Source organism: Sturnira hondurensis, unplaced genomic scaffold, assembly GCF_014824575.4.
Source record: "Sturnira hondurensis isolate 20B ecotype Veracruz unplaced genomic scaffold, ASM1482457v3 Scaffold0006474, whole genome shotgun sequence".
In the NCBI taxonomy this organism is placed as follows: Eukaryota; Metazoa; Chordata; class Mammalia; order Chiroptera; family Phyllostomidae; genus Sturnira; species Sturnira hondurensis.
In genome coordinates, this window is record NW_028079105.1 from 1327153 (window position 1) to 1349687 (window position 22535).

Consider the following 22535-nt stretch of genomic DNA (forward strand, 5'->3'; position numbering starts at 1 on the left):
TTTATTAGATCTCAATAAAGAAGGTATTGTCCCAGCTAAAAAACACATACCTCATGGGATAATCAAGACACACTGCCTGGTATATAATAATAAATATTATTTTTAATAATTATTAACAATAGCATCATTAATAAAAGTGAGTTTCCCCCCTTGCTTTTAAAGTAACATGAAGCAGTTTTCTTATAATTCTAGGTCTCTATCTTACATAGTATGATAGAAATTTAAAGACAAGATAATATCACAAAAAAAACAAGTGCATTGGAGGTGAGGGAAGGAGGCCACACATCACAACCACACAAAAGGACAGTAAAACCCAGGCAAAAGTTTTGCTCAGAGAAAATTTCAGTGGGTGATATTAAGAAGCTTTTGAAGTTCATCAGATCCATCAAAACCTTGTGAATTTTTCCTCTAAAATTTGCACTATGTAATTTCTAAACTCTCAAAAATAAGGCCTTCAATAACAAATATATGCCCAGATCTATTATTTTGGAAGCTTAGGAAGTGGAGGGAGGGGGAAAGAATACAAAGTGAGTACTATAAATCAAAATGGGGAGATTATAAATTCTGTGAGGCTTGCTCGGGACTGATTTACCAGCTCTGCGATAGTGTCTGGTCTATGACAGATGCTCACTAAATATTTATTGTATGGAAGAATAATGAAAGAGTAAATGAATGGGTAAATCTCTGAAATTTATCGAACACATTTCTCTTAAGAAAATAACATTACACAGCCCTGGCTGGTGTGGCTCAGTGGATTGAGCACGGGCCTGCGAACCACACGATCGCGGTTCAATTCCCAGTCAGGGCATATGCCTGAGTTGCAGGCCAGTTCCCAGCAGGGGACTCACAAGAGGCAACCATACATTGATGTTTCTCTCCTTCTCTCCTTCCCTTCCCCTCTAAGGATAAATAAATAAAATCTTTAAAAAATTACTTTAAAAAAGAAAATAACATTAAACATATTACTGCCACTCTCTTTATAGAAGAGCTGGGTCCTAGCAGGAGACTCAGCTTGACTGAAAAAAAAAAGTCTTTTCCACATAGAATAATATCTTCCTTAAACCATGCACAGAGAGGGAAGGCAGACAGGGGATATGTGGACACACCAGAGGAATAGAATCCATTCAGGAGATCAATAAAATGACAGATGCTGCCGCCTAATTTCTCCAATAAACAATGCCCTCAGGCCTATCATTTCAATTTTCTGTCCATTACTTCAGCTCTAAGGTGATTTAAACATACATCTTGTAGTATTGTCCAAGGTAACCTTCACTTATAATTCATTATCTTCTTATAAGGGACTTGAAACTCCAGAAATTTATTTCAGTGAGTAAACCTATGATAACTAGCAACTTAGATTGTTCAGTTGGTCACTTTTCACATTAAAAAGGTCAGCAGATCACCATTATTGTACTATTTAAAATTTCTACCATCCATAAAAAGCCCACTGTAATCTTAGAATGAGGGATCATTAGATATTAAGAGTCAAAAATCTGCATTTCGAAAGTCTAATTACTTGAACAATAGTCATTTTCTTTATGGGATTTGCTTATATAAGTAATATTTCTATTCCATGTGAGCAGTATTGTTTATATCAGCAGTTTTCCATCCTGAAAAAAATCCCTCAGATTTTCAGAATTGTACAATGTTATAAATTCAAGCATCTTAGGAATTATATAGTCCAATTCTTTATTTTATGGAAGAGAACACTAAAGCCCAGAGATTCTAACTTTCAAATAGAGTTTTTCAAGCACTTCAGCAAAGGCAGATGACTCTTGTCCCAGAGGCCCCGGCACAGAGCTGCCTCTCTTAGTGAATAATTTTACTACAAGAAAGAGATAGATGTCAGGACCAGTGAGGGTTCTGTTAGACCACTTAGACAGAATCAGGTTTGAGTTAAAAGGGATTGGGATGAGAAGAAGGAAGAGTCAGGGGAAGTAAAAACTAGAAGAGAGTATGAAAAACTGAAAAGAGACAAGATGAAAGAATATAGATCACAAGGCATACATAATGTTCCTTCTCAAACACTCAAAAGGACCTTTATTATTCTGTAAACCCACAAGTAATCAAATTACATTTTTCCCATCACCAACATCAACATAATTTATCTATTTTATGGCAAACAACCCTTTCATTTTACAAAGTCATCCTGGTGTATTAATCTGTATATGATTTGTTTACCAGGTATATCTCCATCATTTGAAAGTTTGACTTTGTTTGGTTGGACTGCTCTGACCTTTATCATCTCAGTTATGTCTTTGCTAATCTCTTCAATGAAACATTTTCCACTTAATTCACTTATTTCATTAATATGCTCTTTTTAAAAAAATACTGAATTTACAGGAGTGAAATTGGTTAATAAAATTTAGGTTTTAGGTATGCAATTCTATAACATAGAATTGCATTGTATAATGTATTATGTGCTCACCACCCCAAGTGAAGTCTCCTATCCTCACTTATCCCTCCTTTATTACCCTCTATCACTCCCTATCCCTCTTTCCTTCTGGTAATCACCATACTGTTGTGTCTATGAGGTGTTTCTTCTTCTTGTTTTTTTTTTTTTTTTTTGCTTAATCCCTTCACCTTTTTAACCCAGCTCCCCAACCCACCCCTACCTCTAATAGCTGTCAGTGTGTTCTCTATATCTTTGAGTCCATTTCTATTTTGATTGTTTATTTTGTTCACTAGTTCCAAACGTATATGAAATAATATGGTATTTGTCTTTTTATGACTGGCTTATTTCACTTACCATAATACTTTCCAGGTCCATCATGCTGTTGCAAAAGGTAAGATTTCCCATTTTTTATAGCTCAGTAATATTCCTTTATGTAGCCCTTCATGTAACTTATGTAACTCTCATATTTAGCCCTTCATGCCCTTGATAAATGTATCAAAAATGAAAAATGACATCAGATTAAAATGAGATAAATTTATACTTCTCTTGCTCATTTTAATGAGCAAGAGAAATATAAAGGAAGGACAAGTTTGTGAGGAAAGCTCTGTTTTTTCCCTCATCCTCGGGATGTTTGTGGAGTAGGGGTTAGGGACAGAGTGACAGAGAAAAGGACGCCCACCCAATTTCCCCTCCTCTCTGAAACCAAAGAAAAAAACTATTCCAGGAGACTTTGGGGTTTTTTTAGAACCAGGGTGCCCTTAGAAGAATCCATCTGGGAGTCATGTGGTTTCAAGAGAGTTAAGACCGTCTCTTGCACAGGTGAAAGGAGAGATCCATGCAGTTTCAGCAGAGTAAGGGTCTCCTCTTGCCCAGGTGAAAAGGGAAAATCACGCAGCTTTGCCAGAATGGAGATCCCTGCGGCCAGGTGAAGAGGAAAGACATGTGCATTTGGTGCAGTGCAGACCCCTGCTGCTTTGGTAGAAGAGGTCCACGCGGCTTTGGGGTGCTCCCTTTGGCCGAGTGGCCTGGAAAGCAGGAGAGACTTTGACTGGAATTTGGTACAAAGAACTCTTGCCAGCGAAGGTGCCGAATGACTATGAATTAATTGGATATTTTGCCTAGACAGTGACACAGCTCACGGTGCCAGCGACCTAAAAAACAGACGTGTGCTATTTTCCTGATTTACACTGCTGTTTCTGACACCACAACCGGGGACTTCCCCTGTCTGCTTATAAAACCTCCTCACCACCCATTTTGAAACGTTCTCTACATACTTTGGCTTCCAAACTTCTTATCAGCTGTATCCAAATGAAAGGAAACAGATGTTTTGCTGATTCTACTGCCAAGAAGTAGATTCAATTTGGAAGTATACCGCTGCTGGACAATTAAAACTCAGAAGACATGTGATTTGCTAACTTAAAGCCAGAAAGCAAAGCTGATCACACACACACACAAAGAAAGGGGTAGGTGGAAGCAGAGAACATCAAGATACCTGCAGGAGACTGCACGACTGAATTTCACAGGTATTCTACCACAGAAGTTCACTCCATACACCTAGGGAGTCAGAAGGATCAATTTAAGAAGCTGAAGCTGACAAGAAGAGTCTCATAAGCAATGGGAAGACAAAGAAACAATGCCCAAATGAAAGAAAAGGTGGAAGTCTCAGAAATAATGTCAGATGAAAGAGAGGCAAGTTCAGCTATCAGATATTGAATTCAAAGCACTAGTTATCAGGAAATTCAAAGAACTCACAATGAGCTACCAGAAACTAGAGGGGAGCTACCAGAACCTAGAGGGGAGCTACAATAAGCTCTCTGCAAACTACATCAACATGAAAAAGGAAATAGAAATGATCAGCAAAGGACAAGAGGAAATGAATAATACAATTTCAAAACTGAAGAACACAGTAGAAGGAATGAAAAGCAGAATTGATGAGGCAGAAGATCGGATCAGTGAGTTGGAGGATATAGTAGAAAGAATCTCCCAGAAAGAGCAAGAAGGGGAAAAGAGGCTCAAAAAGAATGAAGAGGGACTAAGAGAAATGCAAGATAATATGAAACGTAATAATATCCGAATAATAGGAATACCAGAAGGAGAAGAAGAAGAACAAGGGATAGAAAACCTATTTGAAAGAGTAATGATGGAAAACTTCCCTAATTTGATGAGAGAAAAAGTTATGCAAATCCAGGAATCACAAAGAGTCCCATTCAAGAAGAAGGCAAAGAGGCCCACTTCAAGACACATCATCATTAAAATGGCAAAATTCCAAGACAAAGAGAGAATCCTAAAGGCAGCAAGGGAGAAAACAGAAGTAACATACAAGGGAGCCCCAATAAGGTTAGCTACTGACTTCTCAAGGAAACACTCCAAGCAAGAAGAGAATGGCAAGAAATATTCCAAGTAATGAGAAACAGAGGCCTACAGCCAAGGCTACTTTACCCAGCAAGGCTCTCAATCCAGATGGTAGGCCAAATAAAGAGCTTCCAAGACAAAAGAAGCCTAAAAGAATGTGCCTCCACTAAACCAGCTCTACAAGAAATACTAAAAGGACTGCTTTAAGGAAAGGAAGGAAAAGAGAGAGACAGAGAGGAACTGTGGTACAAAAATGGCAATAAATAAGTACCTTTCAATAATAACCTTAAATGTAAATGGATTAAATGAAAAGACATAGAATAGCTGAATGGATAAGAAAGCATGACCCACACATATGCTGCCTACAGGAGACCCACCTCAGGACAAGAGACCATCACATAATAAAAGTGAAAGGCTGGAAACAAATTTTCCAAGCAAATGGTCAAGAAAAAAAAAAACGGGGAGGAGGGTTAAGATGGCGACAGAGTAGCACCGAGGGAACCCAGCTCTCCTGCATCTGGTGGAAAATCCGGGCAGATCTACCGAAGAACAGCATAATCAACCAACAGTTCCCCAACATTTATGAAAATAGGAGACCAGAGAGTGTGACAGAGGAACCAAACAGCGGCAGGTCAGCAAGGAATCCAGAAGGCGAGTGAAGACAAAAGCGGCTGCGGGCCCTCGGGAGGCCAAGGGCTGTGCCCGGCCTGGGCGCGCCCAGGGCAGGCGAACTCTGGTGGAGCGTGAGTACCAATGAGAATTGGCGCGCAATGGGGGCTGGCACCATCGGGGGGAAACAGGAACCCCATCTGAATCCAGGGCCGGGGCACCGGTGACGGAGTGAACGCTGGAGAACCGGTGGACTGGCAACACACTCCGTGGGAGAGAACTGACTCTCCCTTCTCTGTCTAGGCAGGCAGGTTAGTACCGGGCAGAGACCCGTGGGCTTAAGTTAATGTAAAATGTGGCAACTGCGGACGCTGCGGTCGCCAGCCTGCCAGCCCGAGGGATTTAAGAAGGACACTGTCATTGCTGGTCTTTTGGGATTGGGCTGGGCTGAGAGACAGGCTTTGTGGAGAAGTCTCTATTGGGAAAGCCTGGGTCCTGCACGGGACGGAGAAGGACGGTGCCGGATACCCTGGGATACAGGCAGCCTCACGGGGCTGTGCATGACCACAGACCAATCAGTAGCCTGCTAGTGCAAGCCTGCAAACCTGCCCTCAGAGACCCGGCAACCAGAAAAACCGGTTTGGACAGTTTGAAACCAACAAGGGAAGGGTGCTTCCTTTTTTTTTTGTTTTCTTTTCTTTTCTTTTCTTTTCTTTTTTCCTTCTTCTCTAGTGTGTGTGTGTGTGTGTGTGTGTGTGTGTTCCCTTCCCCCCTTTTTTTCTCTTTCTTATTTATTTATTTTTATTTTTAATTTTTTTCCTTTTTCTCTCTCAACCTCTTTTGTAATTAATCTTATATATTGTAAACTGTATTGTTGCTCTATCTTTCAATACTCTGTCCCTCATTTCTTTTCCTTTTTGTCCAGTTTTAGTCCTTCTGTTCTTCCCAAATTTTCCGCTTATTCCCCTTTTCTCCTGACTTTTGCGTGTGTGTGTGTGTGTGTGTGCGCGTGTGTGTGTGTAGGTGTGTGTGTGTGTCAGATTGTTTGTTGGTGCGTTGCTTAGTTTTCTTTTGAGGTGTATTATTATTATCTTTGCATTATTCTTACTCCCTTTTTCATTTCAAGAATATCTTTGTATCCCACCTCTTTCTGTACAGGCTTTTTACTCCTGGCTGGGTATACTGTACTACCTGACAGGTTCCCACTGCTCCTTCCTCCACAGTGTTTTGCTGATTTTCTATACTTCACGTGCTTTCCTTTGCTATACTACCCAAGCTCTATAACCCCCATTTAGACAGATAACATAGAATTTATCACTCGAGTGTTCCTCTAATATTAGTGTAAATAAGGGCTGTTCTGTACAACAGTAGTACTTCATAACACATCTCTCAGACCTTAGACCACCTTACAGGTGCCTGAATTCTATTACTCTATTTACTGACGCGCTACACCCAGTTACTAACCTGTACTGTCACCTTACCTCAAATCTGATCACCAGCAACCACACTGCTTTCTAGATACAACTCACAAGCACCCCCTTCTTAACAAGACACTTAACTTATGCCCGCCCTTTCCTAAAAGTGGTAAGCTGGGTTGAAGAGCACGGTTAACTCTATATATAGTCTAGAGATTGTCTATTTCTTCTCTTCCCACCGTGTCTGTAAATAACATAAAATAACCTTCTGCTACCATAAACCATTTTGCCTCCCCCACAACTGATCACACACGCACAATAAAGAAAGGAGTAGATGGAAGCGGAGAACAACAAGATACCTGCAGAAGACTGCACCGGTGACTTTCCCAGGTATCCTACCACAGAAGTTCACACCATAAACTCAGCGAACCAGAACAGATTAATTTAAGAAGCGGAGGACAACAAGAAGAGTATCACAAACAATGGGAAGACAAAGAAACAATCCCCAAATGAAAGAAAAGGAGGAAGTCTCAGAAAGAATATTAGATGAAATAGAGGCAAGTCAACTATCAGATGTGGAATTCAAAGCACTGGTTATGAGGAAATTCAAAGAGCTTACAACGAGCTACCAGAAACTACAGGGGAGCTACAATGAACTCTTTGGAAACTATACCAACATGAAAAAGGAAATAGAAACCATCAGTAAAGGGCAAGAGGAAGTGAAGAATACAATATCTGAACTGAAGAACACAGTAGAAGGTATGAAGAATAGAATTGATATGGCGGAAGATCACATAACTGAGATTGAAGACAGGTTAGAAAAAATCCCCCAGGCAGAACAAGTAAGGGAAAAGAGAATCAGAAAAATGAAGAGAATTTAAGAGAAATGCAAGACAACATGAAACGTAATAATATCTGAAAAATAGGAATTCCAGAAGGAGAGGAAGAGGAACAAGGGATAGAAAACCTACTTGAAAGAGTAATAACGGAAAATTTTGCTAAGTTGAGGAGAGATAAAGTCGCATGGATCCAGGAATCACAGAGAGTCCCCAGCAGGTGGAACCCAAAGAGGCCTACTGCAAGACACATAATCATTCACATGGCAACCCTCCAAGACAAAGAGAAAATCCTAAAGGCAGCAAGGGAGAAAAAAGAAGTGACATACAAGGGGGTCCCAATAAGGCTGGCTACTGACTTCTAAATGGAAACATTCCAAGCAAGAAGAGAATGGCAAGAAATATTCCAAGTAATGAGAAACAGAGGGCAACAACCAAGGCTACTGTACCCAGCAAGGCTCTCAATCAGGATAGAAGGCCAAACAAAGAGCTTCCAAGACAAAAGAAGTCTAAAAGAATACGCTTCCACCAAACCAGCTCTATAAGAATTACTAAAAGGGCTGCTTTAAGGAGAGGAAGGTAAAGAGAGAGAGAGAGAGGGACACAGGTACATAAATGGCAATGAATAAGTACCTTTCAATAATAACCTTAAATGTAAATGGATTAAATGCACCAATTAAAAGACACAGAATAGCTGAATGGATAAGAAAGCATGACCCACACATATGGTGCCTACAAGAGACACACCTCAGGTCAAAAGACCATCACAGACTAAAAGTGAAAGGATGAAACAAATTTTCCAAGCAAATGGACAAGAAAAAAAAGCCAGGGTAGCAATTCTCATATCAGACAAAATAGACTTCAAAAACAGGGCCATAAAGAGAGACCCAGAAGGTCACTTCATTTTGCTCAAGGGAAGAATCCACCAAGAAGACATTAACATCATAAATATATATGCACCCAACATAGGAGCACCCAAATATATAAAGAAAATCCTAGAGGACCTCAAAAATGATATTGACAGCAACACAATTATAGTAGGGGATTTTAACACCCCACTGTCAAAAATGGAGAGATCTTCCAAACAAAATATCAACAAAGATATTGCAGTATTAAATGACACTCTAGATGAAATGGACCTAATTGATATATAGAGAGCCATTCACCCTAAAGAAGCTAAATATACATTCTTTTCAAATGCACATGGAACATTTTCCAAGGTAGATCACATGATAGGACAGACGACGAGACTCAACAAATTTAGGAAAATAGAAATCATATCAAGCATTTCCTCTGATCACAAGGGACTGAAATGAGAAAACAACACCACAGGAAAAAAACAAAACACCAAAAATCTTGGACACTGAATGGTATGCTATTAAACAACGAATGGGTCAAGATAGAAATCAGGGAAGAAATAAAAAAGTTTCTGGAAACAAATGAAAATGAACTCACAACAACCCAAAACTTATGGGACACGGCCAAGGCAGTCCTGAGAGGGAAGTTCATAGCAATACAGGCTTACCTAAAGAAAATAGAAATATTTCAAACAAACAACCTAACCCGACGCCTCCAAGAACTTGAGGAACAACAACAGAGACAGCCCAGAGCAAGTACAAGGAAGGAAATAACCAAGATGAGAGAAGAATTAAATGACATAGAGCCTAAAAGCACAATTCTAAGGATCAATGAATCCAGGAGCTGATTTTTTGAAAAGAAAAACAAAATAGTGAAACCTTTAAGTAGGCTCTTCAAGAAAAAAAGAGAGAGGACCCAAATAAACACAATCAGAAATGAAAGAGGAGAGATTACAACTGATACCACAGAAATAGAAGAGATTGTAAGGAATTACTATGCAGAGCTGTATGCCAAGAAATTTGAAAACCTAGATGAAAAGGACAAATTTCTAGAAAAATATAATCTTCCAAAACTCAATGAAAAAGAAGCAGAAAACCTGAACAGGCCAATAACAGCAGCGGAAATTGAAGAAGTAATCAAAAAACTCCCATTGCACAAAAGCCCTGGACCAGATGGTTTCACAGGAGAATTCTACAAAGCATTTAAGGAAGAAATAACCCCTATTCTTCACAGACTATTCCGAAAAATCCGAAATGATGGGAAACACCCAAACTCTTTTTATGAAGCCAGCATCATCCTAAATCCAAAACCAGATAGAGACACAACAAAGAAAGAAAACTTCAGGCCAATATCACTGATGAACATAGACGCTAAAATCCTCAAGAAAATAGTGGCAAATCGCATCCAACAATACATCAAAAAGATCATACACCACGACCAAGTGGGATTCATCCCAGGGATGCAAGGATGGTCCAATATCCGTAAATCAGTAATGTAATACACCACATAAACAAAAGCAAAGACAAAAATCACATGGTCATATCAATAGATGAGGAAAAAACTTTTGATAAGGTACAACACCCATTTATGATAAGGGTACTCAGCAAAGTGGGAATAGAGGGAGCATTCCTCAATATAACAAAGGCCATATATGAAAGACCTACAGCCAACATCATACTCAATGGGCAAAAACTAAAAGCTTTTCCACTAATATCAGGAACAAGACAAGGTTGTCCACTTTCACCACTTCTATTTATATAGTATTGGAAGTTCTAGCCACAACAATCAGACAAGAAAAGGAAATAAAAGGCATCCAAATTGGAAAGGAGGAAACAAAACTGGCATTGTTTGCAGATGACATGATAGTGTACATGGAAAATCCTATAGACTCTACCAAAAAACTGCTGGAACTAATAAATGAATTTGGCAAAACAGCAGGATACAAAGTCAATATCCAGAAATCAAAGGCATTTTTGTATACCAACAATGAAACAGCAGAAGCAGAAATTAAGGGAAAAAAAACATTTGATATAGCAAAAACAAAAATAAAATACCTAGGAATAAATCTAACCAAGGAGGTAAAAAATCTATATGCAGAAAACTACACAACACTGAAGAAAGAAATCAAGGAAGACACAAACAAATGGAAACATATACCGTGTTCATGGATTAGAAGAATTAACATCATCAAAATGTCCATACTACCCAAGGCAATTTACAGATTCAATGCAATATCTATTAAAATACCAATGGCATATTTCACAGACATAGAAGAAACACTTCAAAAATTTATATGGAACCATAAATGACCCTGAATAGGAGCTGCAATATTAAGAAAGAAGAGCAAAGTAGGAGGGATCACATTACCTGATATCAAACTGTATCACAAGGCCACTGTAATCAAAACAGCCTGGTACTGGCATAAAAACAGGCACATAGACCAATGGAACACAATAGAGAACCCAGACATAAACGCAACTCTCTACACTCAATTAATATTTGACAAAGGGGTCAATAACATAAAATGGGGTAAAGATAGCCCCTTCAACAAATGGTGTTGGGAGAACTTGACAGCTACATGCAAAAAAATTAAACTCGAGCACCAACTTACATCATACACCAAAATAAATTCAAGGTGGATAAAAGATTTAAATATAAGCCGTGATACCATTAAAGTCCTAGAGGAGAACATTGGCAGGAAAATCTCAGATATTTCACGCAGCAACATTTTTACTGATATGTCCCCTAGAGCAAGGAATATAAAGGAAAGAATAAACAAATGGGTTCTCATCAAAATAAAAAGCTTCTGCGCGGCTAAAGAAAACAGCATTAAAATAAAAAGACAACCAAGTGTATGGGAAAACATATTTGCCAATGATACCTCAGACAAAGGTTTAATCTCCAAAATATACAAAGAACTCATGACTTCACTCTAAGAAGACAGCTAACCCAATTAAAAAATGGGGAAAGGACTTGAACAGACACTTCTCCAAGGAGGATATAAAGAGGATCCAGAGACACATGAAGAGATGCTCAATATTGCTAGCTATCAGAGAGATGCAAATTAAAACCACAATGAGATACCACTTTCCACCGGTGAGAATGGCTATCATAAACAAAGCAATAAACAACAAATGTTGGAGAGGGTGTGGGGAAAAGGGGACTCTGCTCCACTGTTGGTGGGATTGCAGACTGGTACCACCATTATGGAAGACAGTATGGAATTTTCTCAGAAAACTAAAATTAGACTTGCCTTTTGACCCATCAATTCCACTGCTAGGATTGTATCCTAAGAACCCTAAAACACCAATCCCAAAGAACCTATGCATAGGTTCTTTGAACCCAATATGTGTTCATAGCAGCACAATTTACAATAGCCAAGAGTTGGAAGCAACCTAGGTGCCTATCAGTAAATGAATGGATCAAAAAACTATGATACATTTACACAATGGAATTTTATGCTGCAGAAAGAAAGAAGGAACTCCTACCCTTTGCAACATCATGGATGAAACTGGAAAGCATTATGCTGAGTGAAATAAACCAGGTGTTGAGGGACAAATACCATATGATCTCACCTTTAACAGGAAGCTAAACAACAAAGCAAACAAGGAAGCAAAATGTAACCAAAGACACTGAAATAGAGAACAGGCTGACAGTTACCAGGAGGGATAGAGGAGGGAACTTCAGGGGAAATAGGGGAGGGATTTAGAAGAACATATATAAAGCTTACATGGACAACAGCTGAGAAGGGTGGAAATGGGAGGGAGGGGGGAGCACAGGGGTGGGATGGGATGGGAGTAATAGGCAGAAAACTGTACTTGAAAAATAATTAAATAAAACATTTTGGAAAAAAGGGAAGCTCAATTGGAATCTATAAATCAAAGATTTTTAAAAAATATATTATTTAGAAATAAGAACAAAATACATTTTAAGCATTTTAAGGAAAAAAAAAGAAGAAGAATCCATCTGGCTAAAGTCAAGTTGGAAGATAAAAGTGGTAGTTATTCGGCTACCGTTGCTCAACTCCAAACCTACCCTTCTCTGCTTTGTCCTGCTGGGGCTGGAACTCTTAAAACCTCATTTGACTTTGCCAGCTGGATGCACATTATGTTTTATTAATAGGTGACGATAAAGGGAAACCACAAGATTGGAGGAGGAAGAAGGAACTTACATCCCTTTCCCCAGACATACAAAGTTTTCTCCAGAGCAAAGACTTCAGCACTGCCTGGCGTGGGCCACTCAGAAGTCATGCTTCAGTTCTGCATGACCCCTCCTTGAAATGACTTCATTTTAATAATTCTATTATCTTCCCTTATTCTCTCTGCCTTTGGGGTACTAGCTACTTCTTGTATTAAATATCCCCTAATGTGTTAGAATAATATTTTTACCTTTTAGTTACCTAATTAACAACTTTCTATGTAATTAACAATTATTTTTACTATATTTTACTCTGTGGTTTCTATCTTCAAGTCCTAAGTAACATAAAAACTCACAGTAGGAGTCATCTCAGGAAACAACCCTCAGAAATAGGCTAGAAGAGTAGTTTGGTCATATCTTGGGCTGGACTGCAGTGCTGAGCCCTTTCCAGTGGAACACAGTGTGGTGACAAATGGCAGCATGCAATGGCACTCTCATGAATCAGATTTTCCCTTGTAGATGACTGTGAGGTTTGTGTCTCCTTCACTTGACCACTATGGCAACAGTAATTGCCCTATGAATTTTGATATGGAGTGGATTTTCATGAATGCACTGGAGCCTTTACAGAGAGAAAATGAGAAGTTCTCAGTTCACATTCTAGTTAGAGAACCAGAGAACTTCTATCACAGCCATAAAAGTATCACTTACTTCTAATCTTTGCAGGACTTACACTGTTAGAAATAAAGCACAAAATCTAAGTGTGTAGATTGCAAAATTATAATGTCAGGTAAATTCACAGTCTTGCTAAGTCTCTCATGTGAAAGGAGATTGATTGCAAAAGAGTTAAACACTGGAATTGGAATAGGGCCACCTGGTTGCACTAAACAGAAAACAAGTAGAAGAGAATAAGTAGAGCAGAAAATGAGTAGAAAGCAGTTTGTCTCCTTTTGTGTCTGAAGAGATGAACCTTCAGTTACAGGAAATCTCTGTCATAATCTCACCTAAGGTAGTTGTGTTACAGAGGACAGCCTTTTTCCCCAAGACCTGTCCTTCAGCCCTAGTCAAGATACATGCCTAGGTTCTAATTTCAAATTGCCCTAGAAGGTCAGGTACAGATGTGACTCAGGATGAAGTAGCTGATACAAGAAAATTGCAAAGTTTTGATAAAGTATATTGTCAGATACCTGGAGAATATGAGTACTGTTAAAGAGGATAGAATCTAACACTGTGTTGAGCCAAATGTAATGATATGGGTGCACCTTCCAAATGTTCTAGATTTGATGTTTTTTTCAAAGCTGGAAGTAGCTGAATCAGTTTACTTGGTGGTTGATGAGACTTGACCTTACATTTATTGAGCTGAGATATCAGAGCATCCTTATTATGTTATAGAAGAAGCAACCAAAGGCCTAGAGAGTTAGAAATGTTGGAGTAAATTTATCATGAAATCTGCATACCCATGCCCCACAAATCCCATGAAAATCTGGAGAAGATACCTTTCACTAAGGCATAGATACACCCATCATATAGGGAAACACATGTCCTATGTGGGCCAGGCAGAGCAGCACAAGATGACTCTCTGAGATTATGGAAGAACAGCAATGGAGGCTAAAGAGCAACACTTAAAAGCCAAAGACAAGGTGGGTACACTAATCATAATGGGAAAGTCAATATTAGAAAACTTTGACTCACAAAAGCCTTTGACAATAGCTAACTGAAATAAGTCTAGGATTGAAATGGATTGGTAACCTACAAGAACATTACTTGGTTATATATAATAGAAAATACTAGATCTCATAACCAGCAACCTGACTTATGTAACCACAGTGGAGGAGAGTCACAAGTTTCCAATCAGTATGTAACAAAGCAAGTTCACAGACCCAGAACACCTTTACTGAAGAGTTCATTTGTGGCTTTGAAGAATGATACAGCATTACTGGTATAAGTAATAACTTTAAATCTCTAAGCCTTCTTCAAGAGACCTGAGTCCGTTACTAGAGTGACTAGGGAAAAGAAAATTACTACATTTGTTAGGGATTAATAGAAAGTTGCTTTTAAATGGTGCTAATTCTTGATTCAAAATTCCACTGTGGTCCACCAAAGAGAGGGCTCATGGCTATCAGGCCACAGTTGATGGCTTACCCCAGGACCAATTCATAGTGGCTCCTGTAGATCCGAGGATCTACTCTGAAGTTCTTTTCCCAGTTCCTTAATATATGAATTGGAATATTCTTGGCAACTAGCAAAATATCCATTGGTTCTTTGGCCCACTGATTAAGGTAGGTAGGTCATGTATAGGTCCCTGGAAATTCTACTGAAAGCAATGCCACTATGAAAGATATGAAAGATGTAGGAGTGGTGATACCTGCCATATTTTCATTCAGCTTGCCTGTTTTCTAAATTCGACTGCTTCTCCAGGAAGTCCCAGGTTTATACTGGAAGGGGTGTGTTATAAGGCCTCTCTATGAGCTCTGATGCCAGAGAAAGTCCAGAGGTCTTTAGCTAGAATCAGGCGACAAGCAGAAGCCAGCTGGACAGCCTGTGTTACATTCCCAGAAGTTAATTAGCATACAGTCTGTAACAAGCATTGATTCTGTACCATACGCTGTGCTAGATATGTTAGGGAAACCGTGGAAAATGAGGTATAGGGTGTAGCTCAAAGATCTTATGTTCTTAACATGTAGTGAGGCACAATTTCATGAGGCAAGTGTTTTCACAAGAACATGTATATAAGGAACTTCTGTCAAGATGATGGAGTAGATAAATACTGTGCTTTCGTCCTCCCACAACAACATCAAAACTGTAACTAAATTCTAGAGCAGTCATCCTTTAGAATCACCTGAAGACTAGCTGAACAGACTCCTATAACTAAGAATATAAAGAATAGCCACACATGCAGAGAAAAAAACACATCAGATCTTGTAAGAGGGCCCTGGCTGGTGTGGCTCAGTGAATTGAGTGCTGGCCTGTGAACTGAAGGGTAGCTGGTTCGATTCCAAACCAGGGCACATGCCTGAATTGTGAGCTGGGTCCCCAGTTGGGGGCATGCAAGAGGCAACCAATTGATATATCTCATACATCAATGTTTCTCTCCCTCTCCTCCTCTTTCTAAAAGTAAATAAATATAGTATTTTTAACATGGAAGGAGGGGTGAAAATGTGGAATGGGCTGGTCCCACACCCATATTTGGCAGAATGGGGAAGAATATCTTGGCTGAGGAAGTTCCTCGGTGGAGCGAGGGATCCTACCTGCACAATGGGCTCTCCAACCTGGAGCACCAGTGCAGAAAAGAGGAGTCCCCACAATATGTGTCTGTGAAAATCAACCAGGAATTCTGTCTAGGTGACACAGAGGGCTGTATCTAATTTTTTAATTGTGAATACATTCTCCTAGGTGTAATCAGATTCCTTACCAAAAACTGTGATTGCAAAAGGGAACATGGTATATCACTCTTTCTCAGGTGGTAAGCTGAGTCCCAGAGATGTAAAGTAATGATTCTAAGGTCAACAGCTCATAACAGGCAGAAATTATGGGGTCCCCCAAGCCAAACAACACCTGGAGTCATATTCTCCCTGAGGCCATATTAAGGGATTTAGTTATAGAATGCTTGGAAAACTTGCCTGAAGGCCAGAAAAATGAGCTATGCCTTCCATTTCTTTTTCACATGCATATTTTTTCATACAATTTCATACAATTTATTTTTCATAGAAAAAGAAATTCACTTTACAGTAGGAACCAGGATAATGACAAAAATCTAGAAAAGTGCCAAACCAACACAAACTCTGAAGTACCCTCACCTCCCAAAAAAGACTAGAAGTTCTCCCAAAAGAACAGAAAACAGCAAGAAGAATGTATTCCCTTTCAGGAGCTATTAAAGGGATGTCATTCCCAGGTTATAATGCATCTCTTCAGCTTTATAAAAATTAAGCATAAAACATCTGAGTACAAAGCTGTATCCAGGTTTGTCTGCTTTTCCTCAAAGTGGAAAGATTAGAGTTTCTATTTGGATCACTTCTCTGATAGCTCCTTCTTTAGCAGATGCCATGCTACATCTCCCGGCAAAGCTTACAAGATTTTGACAGAATATTCTACCCTAATAGTTTGACATTCCTGGAAAAAGTTTGTAGAATCCATGGAAATAGAATGGAAAACTGAGAGCATCATCTATCACCACAGCAAAGTGTTATCATACATATAATAAATAATTGGGGAATGAAATGTATTCTTCAGCTCTGATATCTCCTCACACTCAGAGTTGTACATCCAACTATCTGATTGACACTTCCAGTAGAGTGATGACTACAGGTATTTCAATTCAGCTTATCCAAAACAGAATATTGATTTCCAGTATCCTCCCCCTTCCTGCAGACAAACTTCTCTTCCTGATTGCCCATGTTAGATAAAGACACATTTTTTTACCTAGTTGCTTAGGTCATTTTGGAGATTTGCGATTCCTTTTTTTCCACTTACAGTATGCCCTGTACCCCACGACTTCCATTGCCCTGCCTTAGTTCAGACATATTCCACTCAAAGTCTTCTGATTCATCTCATGTGTTACTAATTCCTTCTCAATTTCCCCCAATCACCCACTGTCCACATACTAACCAGAATGATCTTAAAAAGTAAAACATTTAATGTCTCTCCTTAGCTCTAAACCTTCCATGGCTTCCCATTATCCTTGGAATACAATCCCATTCCTGACAGTGGCCTACAAAGCTCTCCTGGTTGTCCCTAATCCAGACCCCTGACTGCTTCTACCACACCTGCCCTACCTCACATACTCTAACCCATTGTCCTTCTTGTTTTAAATCAGCATGTTTTATATTCGCTGCTCCAACTGCCCGGTATACTCCTCCCCAAAGTCTTCCAACAGCTGATTCCAATTCATTTTTTCAGATCTCTAAGCAATTGTCATCTTTGAGGTATCTTTCCTGAACACAAGATCTGAAACAATCCAATGCCACAGGTTACCATCTGTCTTCATGCCTCTCTGTGTTCCCTCCACTCTGAAATTATAATGGTCCTATACGCCTCTCTCACTGGAGTGCAAACTCTCCCATATCTGAGACCATATACTAGCTGCTCAAATATTTGAAAGCATGACTGACTGAATGCAACATTTTGTAATTAATGTTTTAGAGATGCTAGCTAGTGCAAGGAGAAAATGTGGGCACTATAAATAGAATACAGGAAACATGGAGCCTGATGTCTGCTGAACAACGGGAAAGGAAATGGGCTCGCACAATAATGGAAAACTGGAAGCAAATACACTTCACCTAATTGGGCTCCATTTCCCCTTCATAAGAGTGTGGCCTCAGCAAAGGGAAGGTTTTGAATCAAAGTTTTTGATTCAAAAACTAGTTTGAAAAAATTCCCTTAAATGGATCCTTAGCTTTAGTATAGCCCAAAATCAAGGTCCATGAAGACCCTCCACAGCCATGTTTGGGCCTTCAGTGAGCTTTAGGTAGCTGTTCTCAAATACACTGCATCTGTTTCTGCTCATTGTGACAACCTGGCTTTCAGAGGGTTTCAAAATCCTTGGCAAATAAGGTAAGAATTTAATCTAATCTTACAGTGTTTTGTATGTGTGCTGTGTGTCATCTCTTCCTACCAATCCACACTTAACCTTAAACTCTGCAAGGATGCAAGAATGTTCAGGAGTCAGATGTGTCTAAATACAGGGCAGGGCAAAATTAGGTTTCCAGTTGTTTTTCTGAAAAAAGACATGCAGGTTATGATTCTTACAATAGCTTTATTAACTCAAACAAATATAACAACTGTAAACCTACTTTGCCCATCCCTGTATATTCAAGGACTCTCTTGAAATGGGTTGATTGTTTGTGTATTCCCTCAAAATTCACATGCTTAGCTCCTAACCCCCAATGTGATGGTATGAGGAGGCATGGCTTCTTGTGGGTATTAAGTGATAAGGGTAGCCCTCTTGAATGAGATGCACTCCCTTGCTCTCTTCCCACCATGTAAATATCTGTCAAAAATGTAAGTAAAATTACTTCTCATTTAAATTTCATGTTTACTAGGTATAATGCTATATAAAATTACTTTCTCATAATCTAATTATCATTTAGCAGTTAAGAAAAAAAGGCCCTGGCCAGGCAGCTCAGTTGGTTACAAGGTCATCCCAATGTACCAAGGTTGTGGGTTCAATCCCTGATCAGGGCACATACAGCAATCCACCAATAAATGCATAAATATGTGAAACAACAAATCAATGCTTTTTTTCCTCTCTCTCTCAAAAAATGCTAAAGTTTAAAAAAAAAGAAGATGAAAAAGGAGAGGGAGGAGAAGTAGAAGGAGAAGGAGGAGAAGAAGGAGGAGGAAGAGAAGAAGAAAAGTTATTCTACCATAAGGCAGAAAGATCATTTTGGCTAAACCAGTAGTTAAAAACAAGACAACAGGCTCAAAAGGAGTCACTTATGCTAAGCCCCATGTCACTAAATGGGGACTTAATCATACTTCCAGCTTCTCCCCAAAATGGAACCTTAAATGAGTCAATAAGTAGCTATCTGATCTGTACTAATGAGGTTATCTGCCATCTTCTAGGAAAGTGACTTTGTTACAACCAATCTATATTTTGCAGTGTGACTTCCTTGTTCCACTTTCTTCTGTCTATAACAGTCTTTCATTGTGTACAGCTCCTCAGAGGTCCTCTCTCTGTGTTAGATGAGACCCTGCCCAATTCATGAATCACTGAATAAGAACAGTTTCTTTAAAATTACTCAGTCCAGCCCTGGCTGGTGTAGCTCAGTGGATTGAGTACGGGCCTGTGAACCACACGATCACAGTTCGATTCCCAGTCAGGGCACACGCCTGGGTTGCAGGCCAGCCCCTGGCAGGGGACTCATGAGAGGCAACCATACATTGATATTTCTCTCCTTCCCTTCCCATCTAAAAATAAATAAATAAAATCTTAAAAAAATAAAATTACTCAGTCTAATTTGTTCTTTAACACATTGAATTTCTTCAGTTTTTTGTTTTCTAGAATGAAACTTCTTTTTCTCAGTGGCTGAACTGACACTTGTACTTGATTGTTTAATTTGTGGAGTCTTATCAAATTAAACAAATATACAACAAATGATGAAATCTACAGACAGATCTATGAGTATGACCATTTGGTGGAATAATATAGCCACTATATGATCAAAAAATAGATGCAACATAGAAGGCTTGAAAATGTACTACAGGAAAGTTGCTTGAATCCAAATTCTGCCTCTTAATAAATTTTCAAATATTTTGTCTTAAATGGTGACTGGATAAAGTTGAAACCTTCACTGGTAAGTATTTAAACCCATTCTGGACCATATAATTTAGATAGCAGTAAAATTTTAATATCAAATTTGCCCATTAAAGAAAATTCTACATCTGGTATCCTCTAGCATAAGTTTAATGCTGACCAAAAAAAGCATGAGTTGTGTGCTTTTTAAGGTGAGTCTTTGTTTCATTTTGTACCTTATTTCTCAACAGTGACAATACTGAATTGTTCACAGCTAAATATCTTTTCTCTTTGTCCTGCTTCTTGTTAAGTGTGGATTAAAAGCTCAATTGTTGCTTTTCAAGTTATAATGTGTTAAATGAAAACTTTTAAGTACTAGACAAGTTCAACGTGCTCTACAGCTTGCTCCAATTCCAGACTTGAACTAGGAAAAAGTGTGTACAAGAAACAAGATCTGCCCATATTGTCAAAATTAACGTTTACTTCCTAGGATTTTTAAACTTCTCTCACATTCTACTAAAACAAAATGAACTTAAGCTACAGTTGCAAAAGCCATATTTGACCAATCTTTTCACTATTCTTAAGCTTTTTAAAAGTATTGTCTTCCATTTTCTATACTCCTGACCCTCCCTTATTTCTCCTACAGCAATCAACTCAAAGGCATAGGACAAAGTTCTTTCAATAAATTTAATAGTTTAGTAAATAGACCCCTCTTCCTTCTGTAAATCCCATAGCTATCAAATCTTTTTGGATTCTATCTTGAGAAGAAAAATGTATAGAAATATATGCAGTATTAATTTGGGTTACTTTTTATAAGTTCATTTCAATCTCACCTAGATATGTGTAAAAAATACTCCATCTTCCCTTCTCTCCCTCCTCATTCACAAGCTAGCACATAGTCTTCAATCAGGAGTAACAAGGAAGGGCAAAAATTTCAGACCTATCAGGAATATTGATTAACTCTATTCCTTTTGGTAAGGCAATTCCCTGATTGAACAGAGCACTGGGGGGAAAACCTAGAATATGCGTATCTTTCAAGCTGAGCTTTTTCAAGGACAGATGCCAAGGTGAGCAGTACTCCTGAGGTTTCTCAGCAACCTAAAAGGGTTCGTGAATGATTGTGAGAGATGAGCACTACTCCCAGCTGTACTTGGGTCTATTCTGAAACAGCGAAGCCCAGCTCGAAAATTTAAGTCGCATCCTGTACCCTTGAGTCAGAAGGGGTAGCGCACACACACAAGGAAGCTTGCAGCGAGGGGTCAGGCCTGTAGGCTCCAAGGCAGTCAGCATCCGTCTCCCACACCAGTGGACAGCTCCCCTTAGCCGGAGCTGCAGCCTCTTGTCTTTGCTGTCCTAGGTCTTTCCCACCGGGTAGGAGGGTTAATACTGGCCTTACCTCGGGGGCTGCTTTCTTGCAAGTACAGCGGGGCGGTGGGGGTGACATTTCCCGAAGGGGGGGCAGACAGCAGAGGCGAGCGTTCGTCCCCTCCCTCAGCAGCCATGACTGCGGCAGAGGCGGGCGGCGGGACCAACTACTCTGCGGCTCCGTGGGAGGGGCTGGGGCTTCGACTGCTGGAGACCAGGGTATTTCTCGGGGAGGGAGGCGGGGAGGTGAGTGCATCCGGGATCAGAACAAGGGGAGGAGAGGCAGAGGAAAAGAAAGAGCGGAGAGCAGAAGAGGGGGAGGAGAGGAAAAGGGGACCTGGGGGGCGGGAACTTTGGGAAAGGACCAAGGAGGAGGGGCAAAGGGGGAGGAGGAAGAACGAGGAGGGGCAGAGGACCCAGTAGGAGGGGGTGGTGACATGAGGGGAGGACCAGGGAGGAGTGCCTGACCACGGGGAGGGGTAAGCCGTAGGGGTCTGCAGCCCTTTTTTGTCTAAACTTGATGTTTCCTTAACTAAGGAGAAGGGTGAGGAGCAGCCTGAGAGGGGTCGGGAGGAAAAGCTTGAGTCCCATCTAGGAGACCTGCAGCAAACAAGGATCTCAAGTTCAGCCCCTCCAGGGAGGAATTCTTTGCTGTCAAACTTTGCAGCTCAATCCTTGGGTTATCAATTCTTTATTGAGGGCTGATTCTTTTGTTAGAAAATCATTTTTCAACATATGTTGTCCAGGATAAAGTAAATTTTCGATAATGTTTTGTTAATTTTTAAGTAGCTATTTGGCATTCTAGTAACAATGTCTTATTGAAATGATGCATACTGGTTTAGTTTTCATTTTACAAAGTAGGTTACCATTTTAGTTTTGTTTTTGTACTAAATTGTCCCTGGCACATAAACAATAATGAAGTTTATAAATAACAAAGACAATGAAAAACTATTTCTTGAGATAATGCTTTAAAATTATCTTTTACATGTAAAAGTAAAAAAAAGCTAGGAATTGTTCTTATTTTGCTTTCTGCGTTTATTTTATTTTTTTCTTTCTTTGTTTTTCTTTTTTGGTAGTTTGCTAAAGTGGTTTAAAAATCATAGTTTTGAACATACCCAGGTGAAAATGCAATAGGAACATAGTCATTGGCTCATTAGTAATTTTTCTGCAGTGTGATTCTCTGCATCATCCAACAAATATTTATTATGTTCTTGCACAGTCTACAAAGGTGAATAAGGCAAATTTTAGTCCTCAGGTGACTGCGAGCCAAGTCAAAAACAAACCCAAAACGAATATAGCAGTCCTAGCTGTAGATCTAAAGAGATATGCAAAAAAGGCAG

At 39.4% G+C, this 22535-nt stretch overlaps 1 protein-coding gene across 3 annotated transcripts in view; it reads right to left on the reverse strand.

The window, feature by feature from the left end:
* PIP4P2 (phosphatidylinositol-4,5-bisphosphate 4-phosphatase 2) overlaps positions 1-21455 on the reverse strand; it is a 46027-nt gene extending 24572 nt beyond the window's left edge. The window contains exon 1 of one of the 3 annotated variants that reach the window (XM_037049341.1): positions 21227-21455. In XM_037049341.1, coding sequence (XP_036905236.1) covers positions 21227-21332 — 106 coding nt within the window. In that variant the 5' untranslated portion in view covers positions 21333-21455. The remainder of the gene's footprint in view (positions 1-21226) is intronic. The other 2 variants (XM_037049343.1, XM_037049342.1) reach the window with 2 other exon arrangements.
* Between the last annotated feature and the right edge of the window lie 1080 nt (positions 21456-22535).